This window comes from Myotis yumanensis, unplaced genomic scaffold (assembly GCF_028538775.1).
Source record: "Myotis yumanensis isolate MYYU_CA2020_CCGP unplaced genomic scaffold, mMyoYum1.0.hap1 SCAF_12, whole genome shotgun sequence".
In the NCBI taxonomy this organism is placed as follows: Eukaryota; Metazoa; Chordata; class Mammalia; order Chiroptera; family Vespertilionidae; genus Myotis; species Myotis yumanensis.
This window is the reverse complement of record NW_027223763.1, coordinates 8,532,790-8,554,045: the sequence shown is the minus strand read 5'-3', so window position 1 is coordinate 8,554,045 and position 21,256 is coordinate 8,532,790. Positions and strand designations below refer to the sequence as shown.

General features: G+C 39.4%; 1 protein-coding gene across 5 annotated transcripts in view; it reads right to left on the bottom strand.

The window, feature by feature from the left end:
• The window catches only part of DENND1A (DENN domain containing 1A), a 461,262-nt gene that overhangs the window by 290,444 nt on the left and 149,562 nt on the right, over positions 1-21,256 (bottom strand). For all 5 annotated transcript variants that reach the window (XM_070430715.1, XM_070430714.1, XM_070430712.1 and 2 more), the window contains one exon: positions 15,713-15,832. In XM_070430715.1, coding sequence (XP_070286816.1) covers positions 15,713-15,832 — 120 coding nt within the window. The remainder of the gene's footprint in view (positions 1-15,712; positions 15,833-21,256) is intronic.

The window sequence follows — 21,256 nt, the reverse complement described above, 5'->3', positions numbered from 1 at the left end:
CAAATATTAGGATTGGGAAATAAGTTATTTCACCAATTCTATTCATTCAACAAATACCTCTGGAACACCTACCACAGATGAGGTACTCTTACATTGCTCTCTTTAATTACAACTAAGTTCTTGTGAGGCCTCTAGGAAATTATATAATTTCTCTTTCCAGAGTTTCCATATTCCTAAGCCTATGTGCCATTGATTCCTAGGCCAATGTGGCATTTCTTTGAACTCCCCACACATGCCTGGTTGAAATCCTGCCAAACCTCAGCAGTTTCAGAACTGATTAGTTTGCTAGAGTGTTTATGTTAAAAATAACAATTTCAACAGCATAACTGAACATAAGTATTATATTCAAACAACCAAAATTTAATAAATGGTTAAGGAGAAAGAGATATGGGCTGATATAATAGTACCTCTCAGAATGACAATCTATATAACTAAGACAGCTTCCCTACCCCATCATCATGTTACATAAAAATAAGCAAACTGTGTAAGTAGAATATCTGCTTCCTATTTTTAGTTAGATTAATTTCTTCATTTCCCAAAACATTCTATTTGCCTCCCTGTCTTTAAATTCAGATAATGTCATCTTTGGATTAAAAAAAAAGAACCAGGGGAAATATTAGTTTCTAGTCTCAATTATTATGCTGGTTTGCAGAGACAGCAAATCATTTAAGGCCTTTTCTTATTATTCCTTTTGATGGAGAGCAGGGGAGAAGAAACTGCTTAACCTCCTCATGCCTCAGTTTCCTCAGTGAGTAAAATGAAGAGAGATCCTGGCTGCCCCTTCAGCTTGACAGAAACTAAAATTTGTTATGTAAAACTCCAGAGTGGGTGGGTGCTGAGTGCCATCCAAAAAATAACCAATAATTCCCCATCTGAATTGTGAGTTCTTATTCTAAATCTGAGCAACACAATACTAATGAAAAGATTAAATCAAGGGTTTTGAGGGAAGAAGGGAAAGGCCAGGATCATCAGCAAAAAGAAATGGCAGTTGCTTTATCTTCTCCTATATTGAGCAATAATTCTGAATGTCTCTCCCAGCCAGAAAACCTAGGAAGACGTGTCCAACTGCGGCCAGCGTGTTGCTCTTAGAGTTGAAGGGGTATCACAGTACTCTGGAGTTCAGTCTCCTCTGCACATACACAAACACAAGTGCACAGCGCCCCAACGCTGTTTGTCCCCTCAGCCTCACAGCCCTGCCAGTTGGCAAACCCAAGCCAGGAAGTTGTCAATTCCAATTGCGTTTAAGGCCATGTAGTCCTATTAAAGAAGCCTTGGTGGTTAAGGGGCGTCCTCTGTTTCCAAAGCAGGGGTGGGGGGCGGGGGGAGAGAGAGGGGGTAGGGGCCTCTGCTTGGATTGGAGCTGGCAACTTTTCACTGACTAGAGTTTTCAAGGAGCTATGAATGAGTTTAACAAAGGAGGTCTGTGGCTAGTTTCTGGCTGAAGTCCATGTCAACAGTTTTTAAGGTCACAGGCCACACTAACTAACATTTATTCCCAGCAGACCCTGTTCTAAACACAAGCTGTAAGTAGTACAAATTTGGAATTTTTCTGTAATCCCTTGAGATTTTCCTGATCTTTCCACATGTTTCTGCTCAATTAAAAACAATTCTCACTTTGCACCACCAGAGAGCCCGTGCTCAGCAATCTCAGCCCATCCTTAGGGTAGATGAACAAAAACCTGGCAATTCAAAGGGCTCGAGTGGGGAAGGGAGGAATTCAGCTGGATCACACTGAAAACTGCAGACAGCTCCCCAGGGGCTCAGTTTGTGAAAGCATAAAACGGGTTATGACAGAGATCCTGAGGCCATAAAAAGCAGGTTTGAGGCAGCACTGGGAATAGGTTCCTAGTCCTTTCACAAATAAGACAGAAATTTCTGAGAAAATTATAAGGTCAACTAGGTGAGTGGAGAACAGAGATAATCTATAAGATAGATGCTAAATATTCCACTGTGAAATTAATACAATCATTTCTCAATGAAGGTGAACTCTTACTTTTAAAGTTTCTGAAATTAAGAGGCTTCTTGAAATCAATCTGAAATTTTAACAAAGCCTTTCCCCCCTGTAAAGCTGTGTTTATACCAATGGTACATTTATTAACGGATGGTATTTTCAAATCTTGCAAGGCAACACGGGAATAATTACTCTGGATTAAGCACCAAAAACCTTACTTAATCATGTAAAATATTTTCTATTTTCCAAAAGAGGACACAGGGACTCTGACAAGTGAGTTATCTTGCTTACAGTCCTACAGCTAGAAAGTGGTAGAATCAAAATTTGGACCTAAGTCTGATTCCAGAGCTCAAGTCCATTCCACAAATTGAGGGGGGAAATAACATACACTAGAGTATCAGTCATCATTTTGGTGGTTAAAGCACTGCCATTTGTGGCATTCTATGTTTGGAATGATGTGCTAAATGAAAGGACTTACAATTTTTCCAAATTAAAAAATATGTAAACTATGCTGCAGTGAATATCAAGATTGAGCTTGACAGGATAAAATTACAGAAAGAACTACTTCATTATAGACATACAAAGAAGAAAATGAAATACACACATGATCCCATTACCTAATTTTTCTCATTGTTATTTTGGTATCCACTCACCCAGGTTTTTTTAAATAAATTCCTTACAAAATAAAGATATCGTATATAAGTTTTTTAAAAATATATTTTATTGATTTTTTACAGAGAGGAAGGGAGAGAGATAGTTAGAAACATCGATGAGAGAGAAACATCGATCAGCCGCCTCCTGCACACTTCCCACTGGGGATGTGCCCGCAACCAAGGTACATGCTCTTGACCGGAATCGAACCTGGGACCTTTCAGTCCGCAGGCTGACGCTCAATCCACTGAGCCAAACCGGCCACGGCTCGTATATAAGTTTGTCTTTAGTTTTTTTTGCATAACATTATCCAAGATGTTTTTCATGTCATTAAATAATCACCAAAACATAATTTTAATGGCTACATGGTATCTAATTAAATTTTGCTATCCCCCTTCATAAATTATTTCTAATTTGCCATTCAATATACTAGAATAAACATCTTCATCTATGTATCTGTACATATATCTCTGAGTTTCCCTTAAAACAGATACCCAAAAGTGGGAATCATTTTAAGGGTGTTGAAGATAAATTGCCAAATATTTCCCAGGAATGCTGGACCATTTTAGACCATGACCAACAGAATGTTAAGTGCCCACCTCATGGCCACCAAGTGTCATCTTCAAGTTGACATGATCAGGTTCATATAGACTTAGCTATGTACACGCCCACACAAATCATATCTATGACAATGACATGTATGTTACAACTGTCTATTCTTTTATTAATATCTGCTGCACTGTTTAATGCTGTAAAGGTGCTAATAACTACCCTACCATAATCTTTTGCCTTGTATTCTCTCTAATCCTTGCCAAAAAAGTAGATATGAGAAAATTAAGGCTTAAAAGGGTAAATGGAGCATCCAAAAGCACACCTCCACATCAGCAGGACTAGGATCCAAGCATTGCTCTGATTCCAGACCATGCTCTTAGGCCATGCCTCCTGTCCTCTCACAACCCCAGGGACTGCCTGTTTCTCCAGCAATGCTTCTTCAGACAATGAGGCTGATTAATCTTTGGGGAACTCAAGAAGGCCAATACCTAGATCTCACAGGCTGTGAGAAGGGAGAAGAGCATGCTGCATCACTTCTTCAAAAAGGAAGCCCTAGCTGGTTTGGCTCAGTGGACAGAGCATTGGCCTGCGAACTGAAGGGTCCTGGGTTCAATCTGGTCAGGGACACGTGCCAGGATTGCGGGCTCAATCCCCAGTAGGGGGAGGGTAGAAGGCAGCCAATCAATGATTCTCTCTCATCATTGATGTTTCTATCTCTTTCTCCCTTCCTCTCTGAAATCAATAAAAATATATTTAAAAAAACAACAACAACAACAACAAGGAGTAAGGGCAGCAGTGTGGGAATGCTCACCCAACCTGGCAGACAGTAAAATGACATAATTGCCGCTTTAGAAAACAATTTGGTATTATCCAATAGAGTTGAAGATATACATCCCTAAAGATAGGTATCCAAGTTCCCAGGTTTATACACTGAAGAAACTAGTGCCTATGTGTACCAGGATACCCACTCAAGAAATTTCATAAAAGCCATGAACTGGAAACAGCCCAAATGGCCACCTACAGTTGAATGCATGAACAAACAGAAACATGGCCATACAATATAAAGCTCTACACTGCAAAGAAAACAAACTACAATTATAAGCTACAGCATAGATGAAGTTCAACAGTTAAGCAAAAGAAGACTTAAAATAACAATTCCAAATTGTATAATTCAATTCATGCAGTGTTCAAAACTAGATAAAACTATACCATACTATTTAGGGATACAGACATAGGTGAAAAAATTATACTGGGTGTAGAGTTCTTAACTTACATGGTGATTACATGGGTATTTGCTATGTAATCATTTGTTTGTACTTCCGTGTGTATGGGTATATGTATTTATATATATATGTATGTAAAATGTATATATATACATTATATATGTGTGTGTATATATGTGTATATATACACAAACACACACTTGTATATATGTGGATATATAATGAAACTTAATGTACTTTTCTGTTTGCAGGTTATATTTCACAATGTACAAAAGGAAGGCACAGTAAATACAATACAAAGAACTTTATCAATCACTCACTGTTTACTTAACTTTTACAACAATATTCTGAATTAGTATTATCCTCAATTTACCACTGAAGTACTTAGATAAAGAATGATGGTCAAATTAAAACCTTATTATAATCCAATTTTAAGAAGATTTTTAAAAACAAATATAGCACCAATGTTCTTTCCATTACAACACAAGTACTGAATCTGAGGAAAGAACAAGTTCAGTGAATCCCACTATATGAAAGTTAAACTACCTCTTCAAATAAAAATATCTAGAATTATAATCCCTGGGAATTTTAATAAAGACTAAAAATATATATATAAACAAGTATTGTTTTCAGTGGTCAGGAAATATTATTATCTTTACTTAATGAGGATGATCAATATTTATCATATTTTCATATACTAATAAAAAAAGAAAAAGTACATAGATTACTCTAAAACTGGCATCCAAAATTATTATTTTTTACAGAGTTTACAGTAAAAATCCTAGCTCAGCAGGAAACTGGACACTGGCAAATATGCTTTATTTAGAGCCTTTTAAGTTGAGGTTGTTTTTGTTTGCAGTGGCTATTTGTTTTTTAAACCCCCAAAAAATCTCGCTTTCCTATGAGACTAGATTTTTTTTTATAAAAGGAAACCAGTCATTAAGAGCTCAGGCAAAAACAAAACAAAAAAAAAAAAAAACCCAAAACTACAGGACAATGAATTTCACCCAACTTCTTTTTCCACCACACTTTTAAATAAGTTTTTTTTTAAGATGTCAAGTTTTTTTTAGATCCAGCATGTTTTGCTGCATTTTGGGCTCATTAATACACATAAAGAGCTAGTTAAAATACCAAGACTGAATAAATGAACAATGGGACAATTAACCCCACATAAAATGCTCCACCCACTTTACTTCAAAGACATCTGAAATAGAGTGGACTAGAAACCATAAACAATGCCTCTCAGAATTAATTTTGTAATAAATATTGCTTTGTATCATAGATAAGGGATTAAAAATCACCACAGGGGCAATCTAACACTTGTGAATTGAGTTAAAGGACAACAATTGCCCTTAGTTTTGCTGAAGATTTCTGGTACTTTCATGTCCGACGAATGGGAACTAAAAACCTATTCAATTTCCAATGCATACTATAACACAGAATTTAATTTTAAAATTTCCTAAATTTCTACATAAATGTTTAAGATATGAGTAACTTTTTACTTGGAATGTAATAAGTTCAAGAATCAAAATTTATATTGCTATCTAACTTTAAAAGTATTCCCTTTAATGCTACATCATTTTTTAAATTTTTCAACGTAACTCATGCTAATAAAAAGTATTACTTTATTTTTGGTTTGTTAATCCTCACCCGAGGACATGTTTCCATTGATTTTTAGAAAGAGTGGAAGGGAGGAGGAGAGATAGAAACATCAATGTGTGAGAGACACATCGACTGGTTGCCTCCTATATGAGCCCCAACCAGGGCCAGGGATCGAGCCTGCAACCCAGGTAGGTGCCCTTGATTGGAATCAAACTTGGGATCCTTCAGTCCACAGGCTGATGCTCTATCCACTGAGCCAAACTGGCTATGGTGAGGATTTGAAGATGTAAATGTACAAAGTGAAATATGGAATGGAAAAGTAAACTAAGTACATTATTTACCAATTGATGTAAATATGACTCTTGATACAATTTCAATACTTTTATGTTCAATGTTTTCAGAAGTTAATAATTATTCTTCATTGTCAAGAATTGGACAATAGTGCATAAGTTAAGATTAAAAGCAGTTGAGGGGTTTTGATAAACAAAAATACCAAAGTAATTAATTAGCTGAATGACAAATTCACTACTCAAATGCATTTTTAAAAGAACATAAGTCTTAGCAAGAAATACTTTTTCAGATTACTAAGAGCTTCTTCCCTTATAAATCAGTCTCACACAAATAAATTATACAGTCAAAAACATCCGCAGGAAAGGATATTTAATTATATGTAAAGATGTTTACAATATAGTATGTGAAAAACCTAGATACAAAACTCTACCTACACCAGGATCTCTAGTCATTATCAAGTTGTGGGATGATAGATTGCTTTTCTTAAACTTCTGAAGTTTTTTAAATTCCTCTAATGAGGAATTATAGCTTCACTAGAGGCCCAGTGCACAAAATTCATGCACTCGGGGGGAGGAGGTCCCTCAGCCCAGCCTGCACCCTCTCACAGTACAGGATCCCTTGGGGGATGTCCAACTGCTGGCTTAGGCCCGCTTCCTGTGGGAGCAGTGAACCCAGCTCAGGGCTTCTGGCTGAGCGGCCCTCCCCCTATGGGAGTGCACTGACCACCAGGGGGCAGCTCCTGCATTGAACCTCTGCCACCTATGGTCAGTGTGCATCATAGTGACTGGTCATTCTGCCGTTCGGTCGATTTGCATATTACCCTTTTATTATATAGGATAATCTCAAAAATTAACATCTGAAAAATAAGTGGCTCATAATTGACTGTTAGACTTATGGGCTCTTCAAACTTCTGGTGGCATAATGATTTCTGTACTGGAAATAAAGAGGTACACTACTACCTCAGTCTTCTGGAGCCTCTCTCGATGAGGGAGAAATGTTAGGCTTCCTACTGCTTCTAAAACTGATCACTGAAAGGGCCAGACAACCTACATTCAGACTCCTTTTTGTATTCACAAATCTGTCTTGCTCTTAAAATAAGAGTGTAGCTCAGACCCAAAGGGCAATTTTAGGTGTGAAGCATATTGAGTTACTTTCTTTTCTACCTTCTGCCCAGTGAAAAGAAAAGATAAGGCTCAAATAAATCCTTCTGCTGGTTGATGCTCTTGTAGGAGAGCAGTTTGCTTGCAGGGAGGTCCAAGAAAAATTGTTGACACTCAAACTCAACCAAAAGCACCCACTGGCCTCTCCTATAGAATGTTTTTCCATCTCCCCAAAAGGATCCCTCGTGTGGAATTCTTAAGACTCTTTCTTTCAGAAGGCAGGCTCAGTTTTACTGGTTTTCCATTCAAATACACCCTGCATCATATTTTTAAGAAAACTGATCATTTTCTTTACTCTATAATCATATGGTAAGATTGTTCGCATAGACTGTAGTGACACTGGCCAAGAGGGAATGTGACTTCTTGATGCTAAGTTGAGGTTACTGAGTCTTGAAAAACTTTAGTCCCAGGTGATTTGGGGCTTATTCTTTAGAGTTGGGAGAATCATTGCCATATCCTGGAAAAAACTCTGGATTGGGAGTCAGAAGACTACTAACCAGCTAAAGAACTTAGGATAAAAACCTCCCTTCTTCAGGTCTCATTTTCATTGTTTATAAAATGAGGGTGGGCTATATTATTTCTAAGAACCCTTTAAGCTCACATCTGATATTATTGTGCAATAGCAAACTACCCATCATGGCTCTTTTAACTACATATATATGGAGAAATGAACAAACTATTGAAAGTAAAGATTGCTTTGGTGGCAAGAAAATAAAATTGGAAGTTGTGAATCAGAGCCAAAAGAAAGTTACTGGAAATAAGCCCAAAGCAGTTGATAATAGGAGATTCAGGCTGGATTTTTGTTGTTGTTCCAAACCAAGTTCCTTTAATCCTCCTGGTGAGATTTTGGGCAAGTCACTATATCTCTTGCAGTTATAACCCCTTTATCTCTACAATGGAGATAATTTCATAAGATTGTACTAAGAATAAATAAGAATTATGCAAACCACCCTGGCATCTATATATATATAAAAGCCGAACGACCAGAATGACCGGTCACTATGATGCGCACTGCGGCAGCCAACTGGCCCAATCAGGGCCCCAATCACCAGCCCCGCCCCCCCTCCCGCAACCTCCTGCAGCCCTTCCCTCCAGCTGCCCCCTTCCCCACCCCAATCAGGGGAGGATCCAGGCGGTCAACCTCCCGTGACCCCTCCCACCCCCCCCCACCCCCCCCCCCCCCACCACTGGCCCGATCAGCCCCCATCAGGGCAGGCCAGTCAGACCCCACCCATGCACGAATTCGTGCACCAAGCCTCTAGTATTAAATAAATGCTAACTTCCCCTTTCCCTTTTATATCCTCTGTGGTGAGTAGTTCTGACTTTGTCTATCCATCTACAAAATGTTATAACAACATTAGCCATCAGCAGCAGCTACTAGAAGAACAAGATGAGTGGAATATAGAGAAAACAAAAACTAAAGTGTACTCCTGGGGTTCCTAGGGTATTTTCACTTTGTTGCCCTGTACTAAGTAAGCTTCATGAGCATTAAGACAAAGAAGTGCTTTGCTTTCGAAACAAAGTGAGAAAATACCATGTTTTCTTGTAATGTCCAACTCATTCAGTCTCAAAACAAAAATTTTCTTTTAGCCAAAGTCTCGGAGTTTTGAATACCCACAACCTGGGCTCAGACTGCATGAAGGAAGGCTGAGCCAGGCTGGTTTCCTTGGAAAAGGACCAGAAGGAGACAAGAAGCTTCCACCTATGGTGACAGCCCTGTGCTCGCTGCTGGTGCAGAAGACACACCTGTCTTTCCAACAGTCCAGCTTCCAGCCTTCAACTAACAGGCTGCTAGGACAGGGAAGGCATTTATTTCCCTTTCTTCTCTTCAAAGGTGATTTTCTCTAAACCGTACAGCTTGTTACTACTGTTGAGTTGTGGCTCCCCAGAGGATTATACATTTCTAAGCATGAAGGCATATGCGTGACAATAAAACATGCAATATACCCCCAATGACTTCATTTTTTTTAATTAAGGGGGAAAAGTTATAACCTCCCACAAAGTGATGTGTCTGATGAGCACACACATCCCTGCCCCCCACCCCCCTTCGCCCCCACCCCATGAAAGCCTTTAAAACACTGAGGATCTCAGAAAGGGCACTGGGCTTGGTAAACCAGAGCTTCCACAGGTCCTACCCCATAGGTTCGGCTTCCAACAGAAGCCATGTGCCAGCACCCACAAGGGGTGGAATTAAAATCTGCCACAGCAATTGGGCCTTCTTCCAGCTACTATCTGGGAAACAACATTGTGCCCATTGTACTTTAAAGGGGGGGAATTATAAAGAAATCAAACAGCTCCAGAGAGACGGAACCACTCGAAAAGCAGAGGAAAGTCTTCTGTTAAATAGTATGAAAGATCCAGGTTTCCCAAATGGTATTTAAGGAATTGGGAAGAAAGGCTGATTTCTCCCAAAGGAGCCCCAGCTTTGATGCCCAAACTGCCCTCCAACAACAGGCTGTGCATTTTTGTATAGCAGGGTACCCTCAGGCGAGACAACTATAAATAGCTTAAAACAAGAATAGGAGATTCCATCTGTTTCTGGAATATTTCAACAGCACCTGCTTTCAAGGTAAAAATCTGGGAGCTGTCCCCACAGCCTTCCTTCCCAACTGCCTTTCCCATCCCCCCTACACTTATTTTAAACTAAAGCAGATAACACAATCCAAAAGGGCTTCTGCCACCACACCTGCCTAAGGAAAGAGTCCTTTGATTTTTCTCCTGTGTGTATGTGTTTTAAAAATACTGGAACAGTTAGAGAGAAAATCCAAAGTTTTGAAAACCAGACTCTTGTATTACTGCTAATTTCTTTTTCTCTATGAGAACTGAGCTTTTCTGTGTTTGTAGTATAAATGAGTACAATGCGGATGAAAAAAAGATGCAATAGTTCTTCCTGCCATTAAGTTAGAAAGTGTTCCAGAAGGAAGATGGTTCTTACTTAACACAATTAATGTTTAAACACAAGCCCATATGCCAGCTTGTACGGAAAGAAGGACAATAACTCCCCAACAAGGGCCCAGGAACATATTTCATTAAGTTAAAAACAAAACAAAAACAAAAAACTGAAATTGAGGCTTGAAAATTCCAACCTAAATCAAGGTGCTATTCCCACAGTGATGTACAGCATCCCTCTACAATAACCAGAAAACCCAAGCCCATGTAGATAGCAATTTCACATACAAAAAGCCACTTTATCCTTGGTCTACAAACATCAATACTTCTAATGTCTGCCCCAAACCATCCAATGGCACTCCATTTGCTATGGGGGAAATCCAAAATTTTGAGCAAGCCTTTCACAATCCGGCCCCAGGACTTCTATGGCATCATCTGCCCTCTCATCAAATTCTCATCATTCTTTCATCTTGCTCTTCCTTCCATTTCTCTGGGCCTGTGCACACCAGTTCTCCTCCAGGCAAACCCCCACTGGTTCTATAAGACCCAGTTGAACTGGAAACCATCAGAAACACTTTCCCTGATCCTCCAAGCCAGAGATGGGCCCTGCCTAATCTGTGACCCCCACAAAGCCTTGAACATACATATTTTTTTCAAATAGCACTTATCACATAATATTTTAACTAATTGTTTAAATAAGCCCTTCCCAAAGATTGGGTAGCTCCTAAGACAGTAAGGGTGGAAGTGAAATGGGAGGTGGGTATCAAAATCAGAGGTTGCCTGGGAACAGTATACCCAGAAGCCTATACAATTTTAAAGTTGGTAAAGGACAAAATGTATATATTGTTTTCAGCTTGCAAAACCAAGTTCAGAAAGTTTAGCTCATCAAAATCTTGGATGAACATGACATCTGAAAGGTTCTCATCATATAGGGAACTAGGGTTAGATCTTTATGTCTATTTGAAGGAACCTTGAGGTAAATAAAGGCCAAAGATCAAGTATTATGCATTGCTCATTCCTGATATATACTAGGTACTAAAATACTTACTAAATTTAAATGTCAAACAAAATTTTTAGATACTGTCTTTATGAAACAAGTCATATCTTCCCAAAATGTATTCTAGTTTCTAAACAGTTTTATTTGGGTATAAAGATAATTACTCAAACTTTCTCAAGAGTTTAAATAAGATCTGTATACAAAAGGAAAAAAATTGTAGAACACAAATATTTAAGTTCATTTATAAAGAGTAAAGATATATTATCATTACATGAAATATCTTCCATAATCCAACCCACCACAACCACCACCACCACCTCCAAACAACATGGTTATGGCTTTGACCTCTTATGCTCTTGATTGGTATGTGTCATTTAGGCAAACCAGAAACGATAAAAAATTTTGGTTCTAAGTCACTTTGTATTATATTTGGAAGATTTTAGAGGTAATGCTTATACCACATCAGATACAGATAGTGCTGTCTGGAAATACTAAAATATTCTCTCACATTCCTGGGTTTATAATGAAGAACAACTAACTTAACCCGTAACTGTTGTTCTCCTAGCTGGTGTTTTTAATATAATATTAAGTACCATCCAGCAACTAGTTAAATAATATTATGATGAATCTCAAGGAAAATTAAAATGCTTTAATAGAAAGAAACTAGTTAACCATTGGAGAAAATATTCATTTGACTTTATGTACCATGGTATTTGTGTTAATGAGACTTGTTTATACTCTAGTACAACTACATTTTTTTAATACACTTTTATCTGTGAACAAAACAGATAAAAATTCTCAGCCTTTCCAGAACTTAAATTCTAGTGGGAGGAATAGACAATGCCCGTAACAATGAACCTAATAAGTTAACATATAAAGACTATCTAAGAACCTTTTTATTGTAGCCCTGGTCGGGTGGCTCAGTTGGTTGGATTGTTGTTCTGTACACCAAAAGGTTAGGAATTCGATTCCTGGTCAGAGCACATACCTAGGTTGGGAGTTTGATCCCCGGTCAGGGAACTTATAGGAGGCAACCGATACATGTTTCTCTCTCACATCAATGTTTCTCCCTCTCTCTCCCTTTCTCTTTCTCTCTAATTGATAAACATATCTGCAGGTGAGGATTAAAATAAAAAACACCTTTCATTGTAAAATTAAATTTAAATTTTTAATACTGATCGTCACTGAGTCAATGGTTTACCTTTTACAACTAACATGAAATAAGTTCTATAATATGAATCACGCTTCTGCGATTAACTATTTTTCATATTTTCTCTTTAAACTATGAGGCCCATCCCATGGGGCCCATCCTCTAATTTTAGTGCCCCGCTCTTCCATGCAAATGGAATGCATCTCCCAATCTCTGAAAGCCATGCATACATTATTTTGATCAAGCATTATACTAAGGGCTGGAGATACAAAGGTTGTTGCTTAACACAAAATCTTTACCCCTGAAGAGTTAACTATCCAGTAGGAGAAGGATGAAGGATGACCAAGGCTTATGAGTGTATAATTGAAGTATGCACAGCATCTGGGTGCACCCTGAGGAGGGGATGGCTACCTCTGCCTAGAGAAGGCTGCTTGGAATGCCCTGTTGAGTCTGGGAGAATAGGTAAATGGGTAAAGGCAGAAAGGTCTAGTGGTTCCTATGTACCAGGAGAGCAGTCAGGGAGGAAGGGATCCTAAGGCAGTGGTCGGCAAACTGCGGCTCGCGAGCCACATGTGGCTCTTTGGCCCCTTGAGTGTGGCTCTTCCACAAAATACCGACTTCTGCACATGGGCCACAAAGTTTCAATCGCACCGTACATGTGCGCCCGCATGTGGTATTTTGTGGAAGAGCCACACTTAAGGGGCCAAAGAGCCGCATGTGGCTCGCGAGCTGCAGTTTGTTCTACGGGGCTAGGATTAGTGGAGGCTCTATATGCAGAGACGCCATCACTAGGAGCTACATCCCTCATGAGAAAAAATGGAAAGCAAGATAGAGTGGCTTATGAGCAGACTTGAGCTAGAGCACTGGGCACACCAAGAATGGTGATTGGACCTCAAGGCACAGATTAACTAAAGGAAAAGTACCTGAAAAAGGCAAGGAGACCAAGCAGCAAATGAGGACAATGTTAATAATGTAAAGCAGACCCAAATAGTGCTCATGTTCCCTTGGCAGACCTCTCCACTCTCCATTGGACATGTCACCAACCAGTCATCCAGGGTTAACAGTAGACTCTTCTATTCACATCTCACCCCAGCAACATTCCCAAACCAAGCACAGGGAAAGTGCCACTCTGTGTGCTCTTTAAATGTGTGCAACAGCTGGATGAGATAAAGTGAGACTTCCACCCCAGCCCACGTTAAAAATCCATGAAATGGTATCTCAGAATTCCTATAGTACTCTTTATCACCACAGTCACTATTCCCTGGCATTAGAATATCCATAGTAAGAAGACACTATGCCATGGGATCATTCTATGCATTTTATATAGCATACTGTAGTGATCGATCATCTATCTCCCCAGCGAGTCCTGGGAACTTCTCAAGGGCAGGGGCTAGCTAATAGTAGTAACAAATGAATGAATTAAACCACCAAATTTGTTCCCATAATTCCAAGCTAGTATAACAAACAGAAAACACATTAACTGTTGCTATTTTTCATTCTAAATGATGACAGCGTGAAGGCTATTCAATGAGTTTCTCACAAGCACAAAGTCCATAACCCTGCATATAGACATACAAAATCAAATGCTAGAATCAGAGGAGAGCAATTTTTTTCATTTTCATTTTTAAATAAATAGTTTTCCACTCCCAGGAATTTGCTGAATAAATGTGGTAGTGCCAGTTCAGAGTCAACTCCCCACTCCCCAACACACACACACACACACACACACACACACACAAACACACAGAGCTTTGAAAGGAAGAAACATCATAACTCAAAATATTGGGGGGAAGGGAACGTTTCTGCAAAACTTCAGAACTTGTTTTAAACCCTCATATCCTCAAATGACCACATAATATGCAGTGTCCTGGCCAAGGCCAAAATCCAACATTAGATAAAAATGAAAGTGAAAATTTTCTTTAAAAAGAAAAAGACCAACATTACTAAGTCAAAAAGTAAATAATCATTTACATCAGGATCTAATACTCTGGGCAGACGATCCTTGGGCCTGGGCTACTGAGGCATGCTTGAGAACAGCTGTTCACATGTAATCTCACAAAGTAGCTGGGTTGTACTTTCTTCCTAAGGTCTTTCCACATTTTCCCTCTAATAACCCGATTACAGATGCTATCCTTGGTGAAGAAGAGAGTTAATTTTGCTTATTAAAAATAATAATAATATTTGTGTAGAGAAACACAAAAGTAGCAGGACCAACAGTTATTGAGCAAAGGGACTTGAAAAGTCAGCCCACAACCCCTCTCCCCCCAACCCCACGTGGTGAGAGGGTGTGTGGGCTTGAGGGGGAGGTGTGGGGGGTTGTCTTTTCTTGGTGAGAGGAAGAAGGAAGTGCAGAGACAAATACACCAGAGAACTACTCTTTCTGGAATTCATAGAGGGTCTGGACTTTTATCCCCAAGACTGGGGACCCGGGTTTTGTCAGGGGCGCCTCCCCGCTGTCCTGCCCTGGGCTGCTCCACATGAGCAGAGAGAGACAGGAGGCAGGCCCCTCTGACACCTACTTAACGAAGGCAGATGGAGAGGAGAGTGTGTGGATGCCTTTACTTCCCCCTCAGGAGGCGCCCAGCAGGAGCCCACAGAGCCAGCAGCTCCAAAATCAGATTTCCACACATCCTCCCACCACAGAACACGCTTACCACTCGGGCAGGAGGAAACAGAGCATTAAGCAAGTGTGGCTCTGGTGGATGAAGGGGGTTTTAGAAGACCTAAAGAAGCCTTCTTACAGGATTTGGCTCTTTTTTCAACCTCTCCAGAGGTAGCCAAGTTGAGAAACAGTCACTCACTCAATGACCCGAAGGGGGCAAGGGTGTTACTTTGAGGAGGACACAATCAGTGTCTGCGAGACGTCTGAGTCACAGACACATACTTTATTAATAATCTTACATACACAAAATGTCCAAGGGAAAGCCTCACAGGCTGACTTCTGACAGCTCCAGATAACAGCAGGGGGAACTGAAGCCATGCTGGCTCTGAGGCTTCCACATACTCCACAGAAGCGATGGTCCCTTTCCCACCCCAGGGATGTGATACAAATAAATAAATATAATTATCTGCAGAACTTAAAGTGCAAGGACAACACTGTCAAGTCCTTCCCCCCAAGTGCAGTGACTTGTGGGAAACAGATAGGAAAATAAAAAGAACAGCTGGAAAATTTAATTACAGAATAACAACGCAAGAGCTGACATTGTTTCACAAAACTAGCCAATAGCCAAAGCCCTTCTCCCTTACCTTAAGATACAGAAGCAGCTCTTAGCTCCTGAAGATAAGCGGCAGAACCCGAATCTCTGTTTGCTGTCAATGTCAGTGAGCACAAACGTGAAGTTCTGGCCAACTTGGCTAACTGTGAGGCTGCGGCAAAGACAGAACAAAGGGGAAAATGAATGTGCAGTAAGTTTCTTGATAAAGTATCTAATCATGACAAGTCGTTGAACCTGTAACATTTCCTCTCTCAGTGGAACTCTTTATAAATGAACTGAAAATTTACACACTTCAAGGAAACAGATTGTGAGCTAGTAAAAAAAAGGGGAGGGGAGGCCGCAGCAAGCAGCACATTCTGGTGACCACCTACCTCATCGGAGCTACCGCCATACCTTCTCCTACTTACTGAGTGCAGGCAGGTAGCACTGTTAATCATCCCATCAAATCCTGAAAGGTGCATTCCATTAACTTCACATTGTAGATGAGGAAATAAAATGTTTTGTTTTTTTTAAATTTAAATTTTAATTTTTTTTTAAAATATATTTTATTGATTTTTTACAGAGAGGAAGGGAGAGAGACAGAGAGTTAGAAACATCGACCAGCCGCCTCCTGCACATCTCCCACTGGAGATGTGCCCGCAACCAAGGTACATGCCCTTGACCGGAATCGAACCTGGGACCTTTCAGTCTGCAGGCCGATGCTCTATCCACTGAGCCAAACCGGTTTCGGCTGTTTTAAAATTCACTTCTAAAAATCAGTTTACCAGTTAGCTTGGATTCCTCTTTAAAAATTTACATATTCCAAATTCTAAAACATAAATTTATGCTAATATAATATTTTAGAATTTGACATTGAATTTTTCAAAGGAACTTATTAATTCGTAGTTTACATGTTGCGTTTTACAAAATATATTCAAATTGATCATATATTCAAATAGATGCTTCTCACCTATAATTTACTCTCTAAATTGTCAGTGCAATAAAAAAGTCATGGTTCACCAGGCCTTTTCCAAAGACTTTTTGAGTCTTAGGATACAATATAAATTAAGTTCTCAAATATAGATAGCCCTCCTTTTGAAAATTCCCTAGTATAAGCTGCATAAGAAAATTAAAGAAGTTTCCAAGGTATCTCAGCACAAAAGGTCAGTGGACCCTACCTGGTCATATGTAAGGAAACAATTCCATCCCTTGGAAAGTGGTTAGAGAGTACAAGAAAATAATTCAGGAAGAAAAGAAAATGCTCCACTCTCCTGTTTTAACTAGGAAAGTGAACGAAAACAAGGTGGCAATTTAAAAGCAACGTGGTAATAAAACAGGTGTAAGTAATGCTATCCCTCCACCTTACACAGCCAGGAGAAGAAACACATTTCTATAAAAGTTATAGAGCTGTCAAGGGGACACCAAATGCTACCCTGTTATGGCTGTTATGTTTTATCTATAAAGCTTGGATACTGTGTTACTATGGTGATTTAATACTATGTTTTAAAGGGGGATTATATGATTAATTTTAACAAGGTTGAGAACTAAAGATGTGTGAGAAACAGGATTCTAGCTCACATAATTAAAGTGATTGGGGGGGAACGTGGGCCTCATTGGGGGAGGAGAAAAACCTTTATTATTAAAATATTTAAAGCAACAAGTCAGGATGATTTAAGTTCGAATAAGTTGATGCTTTTGTCAAATACTATTATGTGATTTTATAAAATATGATTGTTCGTTATTTTAACTCAGGGTTTGATTTCACATCCACAGTGTTTACAATGAAGCATCCTAGAAGGAAAGGATATCGATAGGACTGAATGAGAAGAAAAGACCCAGGACCTCTAGGAAAAGGACAGAGAACAAACACAGCTTGGTTGGTGAATTGAGTGTCATTAATTTCCCTATTATCTGTTCACTAACATTAAAAATGCTGAAAATGCTTTTAGCTACCTCATAGGCTCAAAGAAAGATTCATTACTCATTTACTTGGTTGAAATCCCAACTCAATCACTTGCTAACTGAGACTTAATTTAGCAAGTTACTTAACCTCCAAGTACCTCAGTTTCTTCACCTGGAATAACAATGAGAAACTACCACCCAACCCAAAGGATGTTTGGGCAACAAGTGAAATAAGCATTTAGTATAAAGGCCAGTCCATAGTAAGGATAATTAATAAAAGAGATGCAAGCTGTTAAGCTACCATCTGAATGGAAACCAACATTCATATTAAAACCATGCATTTGCTTAGAATCTTCCTGACTCAGCTTTGTAGTACTTATGAGTGGATAAAGGAAAGCTGCCTTTCTTTCTCTCTTGTCTGTTGCATCTTTTCAGTAAAGGGTAGACCTCCAGATGACCAAGGGAGCTGTTCATGCTTGCATTAAAGTGAACAAGATTCTCCCAGCCAGAGTGGCTCAGTTGGTTGGAACATCATCCCATGCACTGAAAGGTCACCGGTTCGATTCCTAGTCAGGGCACATGTCTATGGTTAACGGTTTGATCCCTGAGTGGGGCACCTACTGAAGGCAGTAGATTGATGTTTCTGTCTCTCTAAGTGTGTCCTCAGGTAAGGATAAAAATAATAATAATAAAGTGAATAAGATTCTTTTTGGGGTGCCACAGCTTAGAAGGAGGCACTTATTCGCAGTTGAGTCACGTTTTTTTAATTCCTACTAGGGTGAAGTACAAGTTATTAAAAGCCCGTAACCATTAAACACAAAAATAATTTTCCTTGGACAATTTCGAATAAAATAAAAGCCAGGCAAAGGCAGTCAAACAGAGGTTAACTTGAAGGTTCTGAATCCCCACAGAATGTGTCATTCCCTTCATGAGACTACTCACTTTTTCTCCATAAAAATGACTTTGAGAAAAGGGTCTGCTTCCTTAAAGGCTGCAGTTCCTATGTTTGCCTCTGGATCAGAATCCACAGGAATCAGATTTCAGGATAGTTAAAACTGGGAGGAACCAAAGAAGCCATCTTATCTAATTCTCTTGTTTTGTAGCTGGGAAAACTGAGGCTCAGGATTATTTTTTGGGCTTTGTTTTTACAAAGTAATCAGGACTAAAACAAAAATCCAAGCCAAATTCTGCTTCAAAGTCTTTTCCATTCCTCCTCACTGCACTAAACACAATGAAAACTCTCCCCCAGAAGCTTTCAGCTCAGTTGAAGGAACTTGGATACATAAGAAAGTCAGTAGTTGTCTCACCAAACAGACTATACTTCCCACTAAGCTGTATTTTGAGTATTTCCAAAACTGAGCCCAGAAAACAGGGCCAAGACCATCCTTAGCTGTGCTTCCCATGCCTAGATGAATATGGAAAAGGAAGAAAAGCAATGACTATCTGAACCACAAACTTCAACCTTCATGTCGCCTTATAAATGTCTGTTAGCTATTCAAGTCCCCTCTTGCAACATTTGTTTAACCTTGAGGTTGTTTACAGGTTCAGTCTATAAAGGGCATGAAGCATGTGGACAGGACAGTCTGATTGCAATCTTTCAGTGAGAAATGGGATTTTCCATATCAGCCTCACTTTAGTTTGTCATCTTACTGAGCAACTAACTACTAAACTGACCACTGCAACAAATGTTGGATATACAACATCCATCCCACTGTGGCACTTCCTGTCTAGTTGGAGAGGAATAATAAACAAGTGTACCACAAAGCACACAGCTTGTCACAGTGTTGCATGAAACCAAAGAAGGAACAAGGACAGAAGATGAAAGTGAAGGGAAGGCCCTACTGAGATAATGTGGCCAGGGACAGCGTCTCAGGGATGACAACAATACCGACCTGAAGGATGAGCTGAGCAGCCAATACAGAAGCAGCAGACTGGGTGTTTCAGGCAGAGAAAAGAACTGTGCAAAGATTCTCGGGCTAGAAAGAGCTAGGCATGTTCAAGAAACTAAAAGGACACCAGTACAACTAATAATAATACTTTTTTTAGAGTGAACAGAGATCTCAACAACGTCATTTCAGTACTCCTCTCCACCAAGAGCTTCAAGTTCAGTGTAGGGGAGAAATAACTTTGGATTGAAAACAAGAGTATCTGCTTCTTCCCCAGCTCTGTAATTACATGGTAATGACCATAAGCAAGTCATTCCAGCTCTATAGATCTTGGCTTCCCTGCTGTAAGAGGGGATGCTTGAACAAAATGAATTTCAGCTTTAGAATCCTGTGGTCTGATTCTCAAGACCTCCGGTAGCCAGAGCCCAAGCTATCACAGTACACGTCACCCTCTCCCTAGCAGGCTCCATCTGCTCTGGCTGAACAATCTTTAGGCTCACTCATGGTTTCTCCTCTGCTTTGCTCTTCAGTGCATATGGGGTGTTAGGCTCTCCCTTCCACTTACCCCTTCTTGTCCTCCCTGCAGACTCAACACAAGTCTCCCCCACTATGAGAAGTTCTCTCCAATATCAGTCTTCCCTAACTGTACTATCTTTTTGGATAGATACCCCTAAATGTATCTTTCTAATACTTCCTGAACTAAACTGAGAAACACATGCAGGGCAGAGCTCCAAGTCTGATACCATTTCCTTATCACCCAACATAAGGCTACACATTCAGAACCTTCCTTTCCTCTTCTGTAAAAGAAATAGCACTATCACCTACCTCCTAGAGTTGCTGGGAAGAATAAATGAGGTTTAATGTGAAAATGTCCAGCACGTTGACTAGAATCAATTAGGAACTCAAATACTAATTTCTTTGTCTTTCTACACACACACACACACACGGTGACTGGTCTTCACACAAGGTGTTCTGCTGAAAAATGTATTCTTTTGGGAGATGAACATCCAGGTTGTGCTAGCTGCCTAAGAGGACCTGCGGCAAGTCACAATTTCTTTACAACTTAGATTTTGTTCAAATGAAGATAAACAGTACTTGTTCTCATCTCTTATGATAGGGGGATAAAATGATATGATACATGAGGAAGCACTTTCTTTTGAAGAGCTACTGACATTATTATTTTTCATAAGTCCTAGTTTCAGAAAGAAAAATCTTAAAACAACACAAGAGACAGCAAGATGTCAATGTTAAAGGGTGATTTGATGATGACTGTGAAAATCCCACTCTTGATATAGACTAGAAATGTCAGAAAGTTGTATTACTGTTCCTTGGGGTAGAAAAGCACAGATACCAAAAAGATTAGGTAGCTTTCTTTTTTTAACATAATCACCTGGGGCATTACTCATCTCCCATGCTGACATTTTCGAAGTCAAACAATATCATAAATATATCTAAGGGTCTTTGTGGGCCTCAGAATCTGGGCATATCCATTTGTCAGTGTTAACTGCAAACTAATAAAAAAAAGTGACATTAAAGTCTCTGTATTTACTAGTATTGTAAACAAACTTCATTATTATTCCCTTCTGCATTAAAGTATGCCAAGGTTAAAGGTAGGGAAAAAGAAGATAAAAATATGCTCTCCAAAATAAAGTGGTTTTTGTATCAATAAAAGTTATCAACACAAGAAAGAACCACTATACATGGCGAGGATGGCAAGGATTAAAATATATCCATAGAAGGATGATTCTGTCCCAAATCTTTTTGTGAAAAAATATGGGAATCATGATTAGAAGAGAGTAATTTGAAGA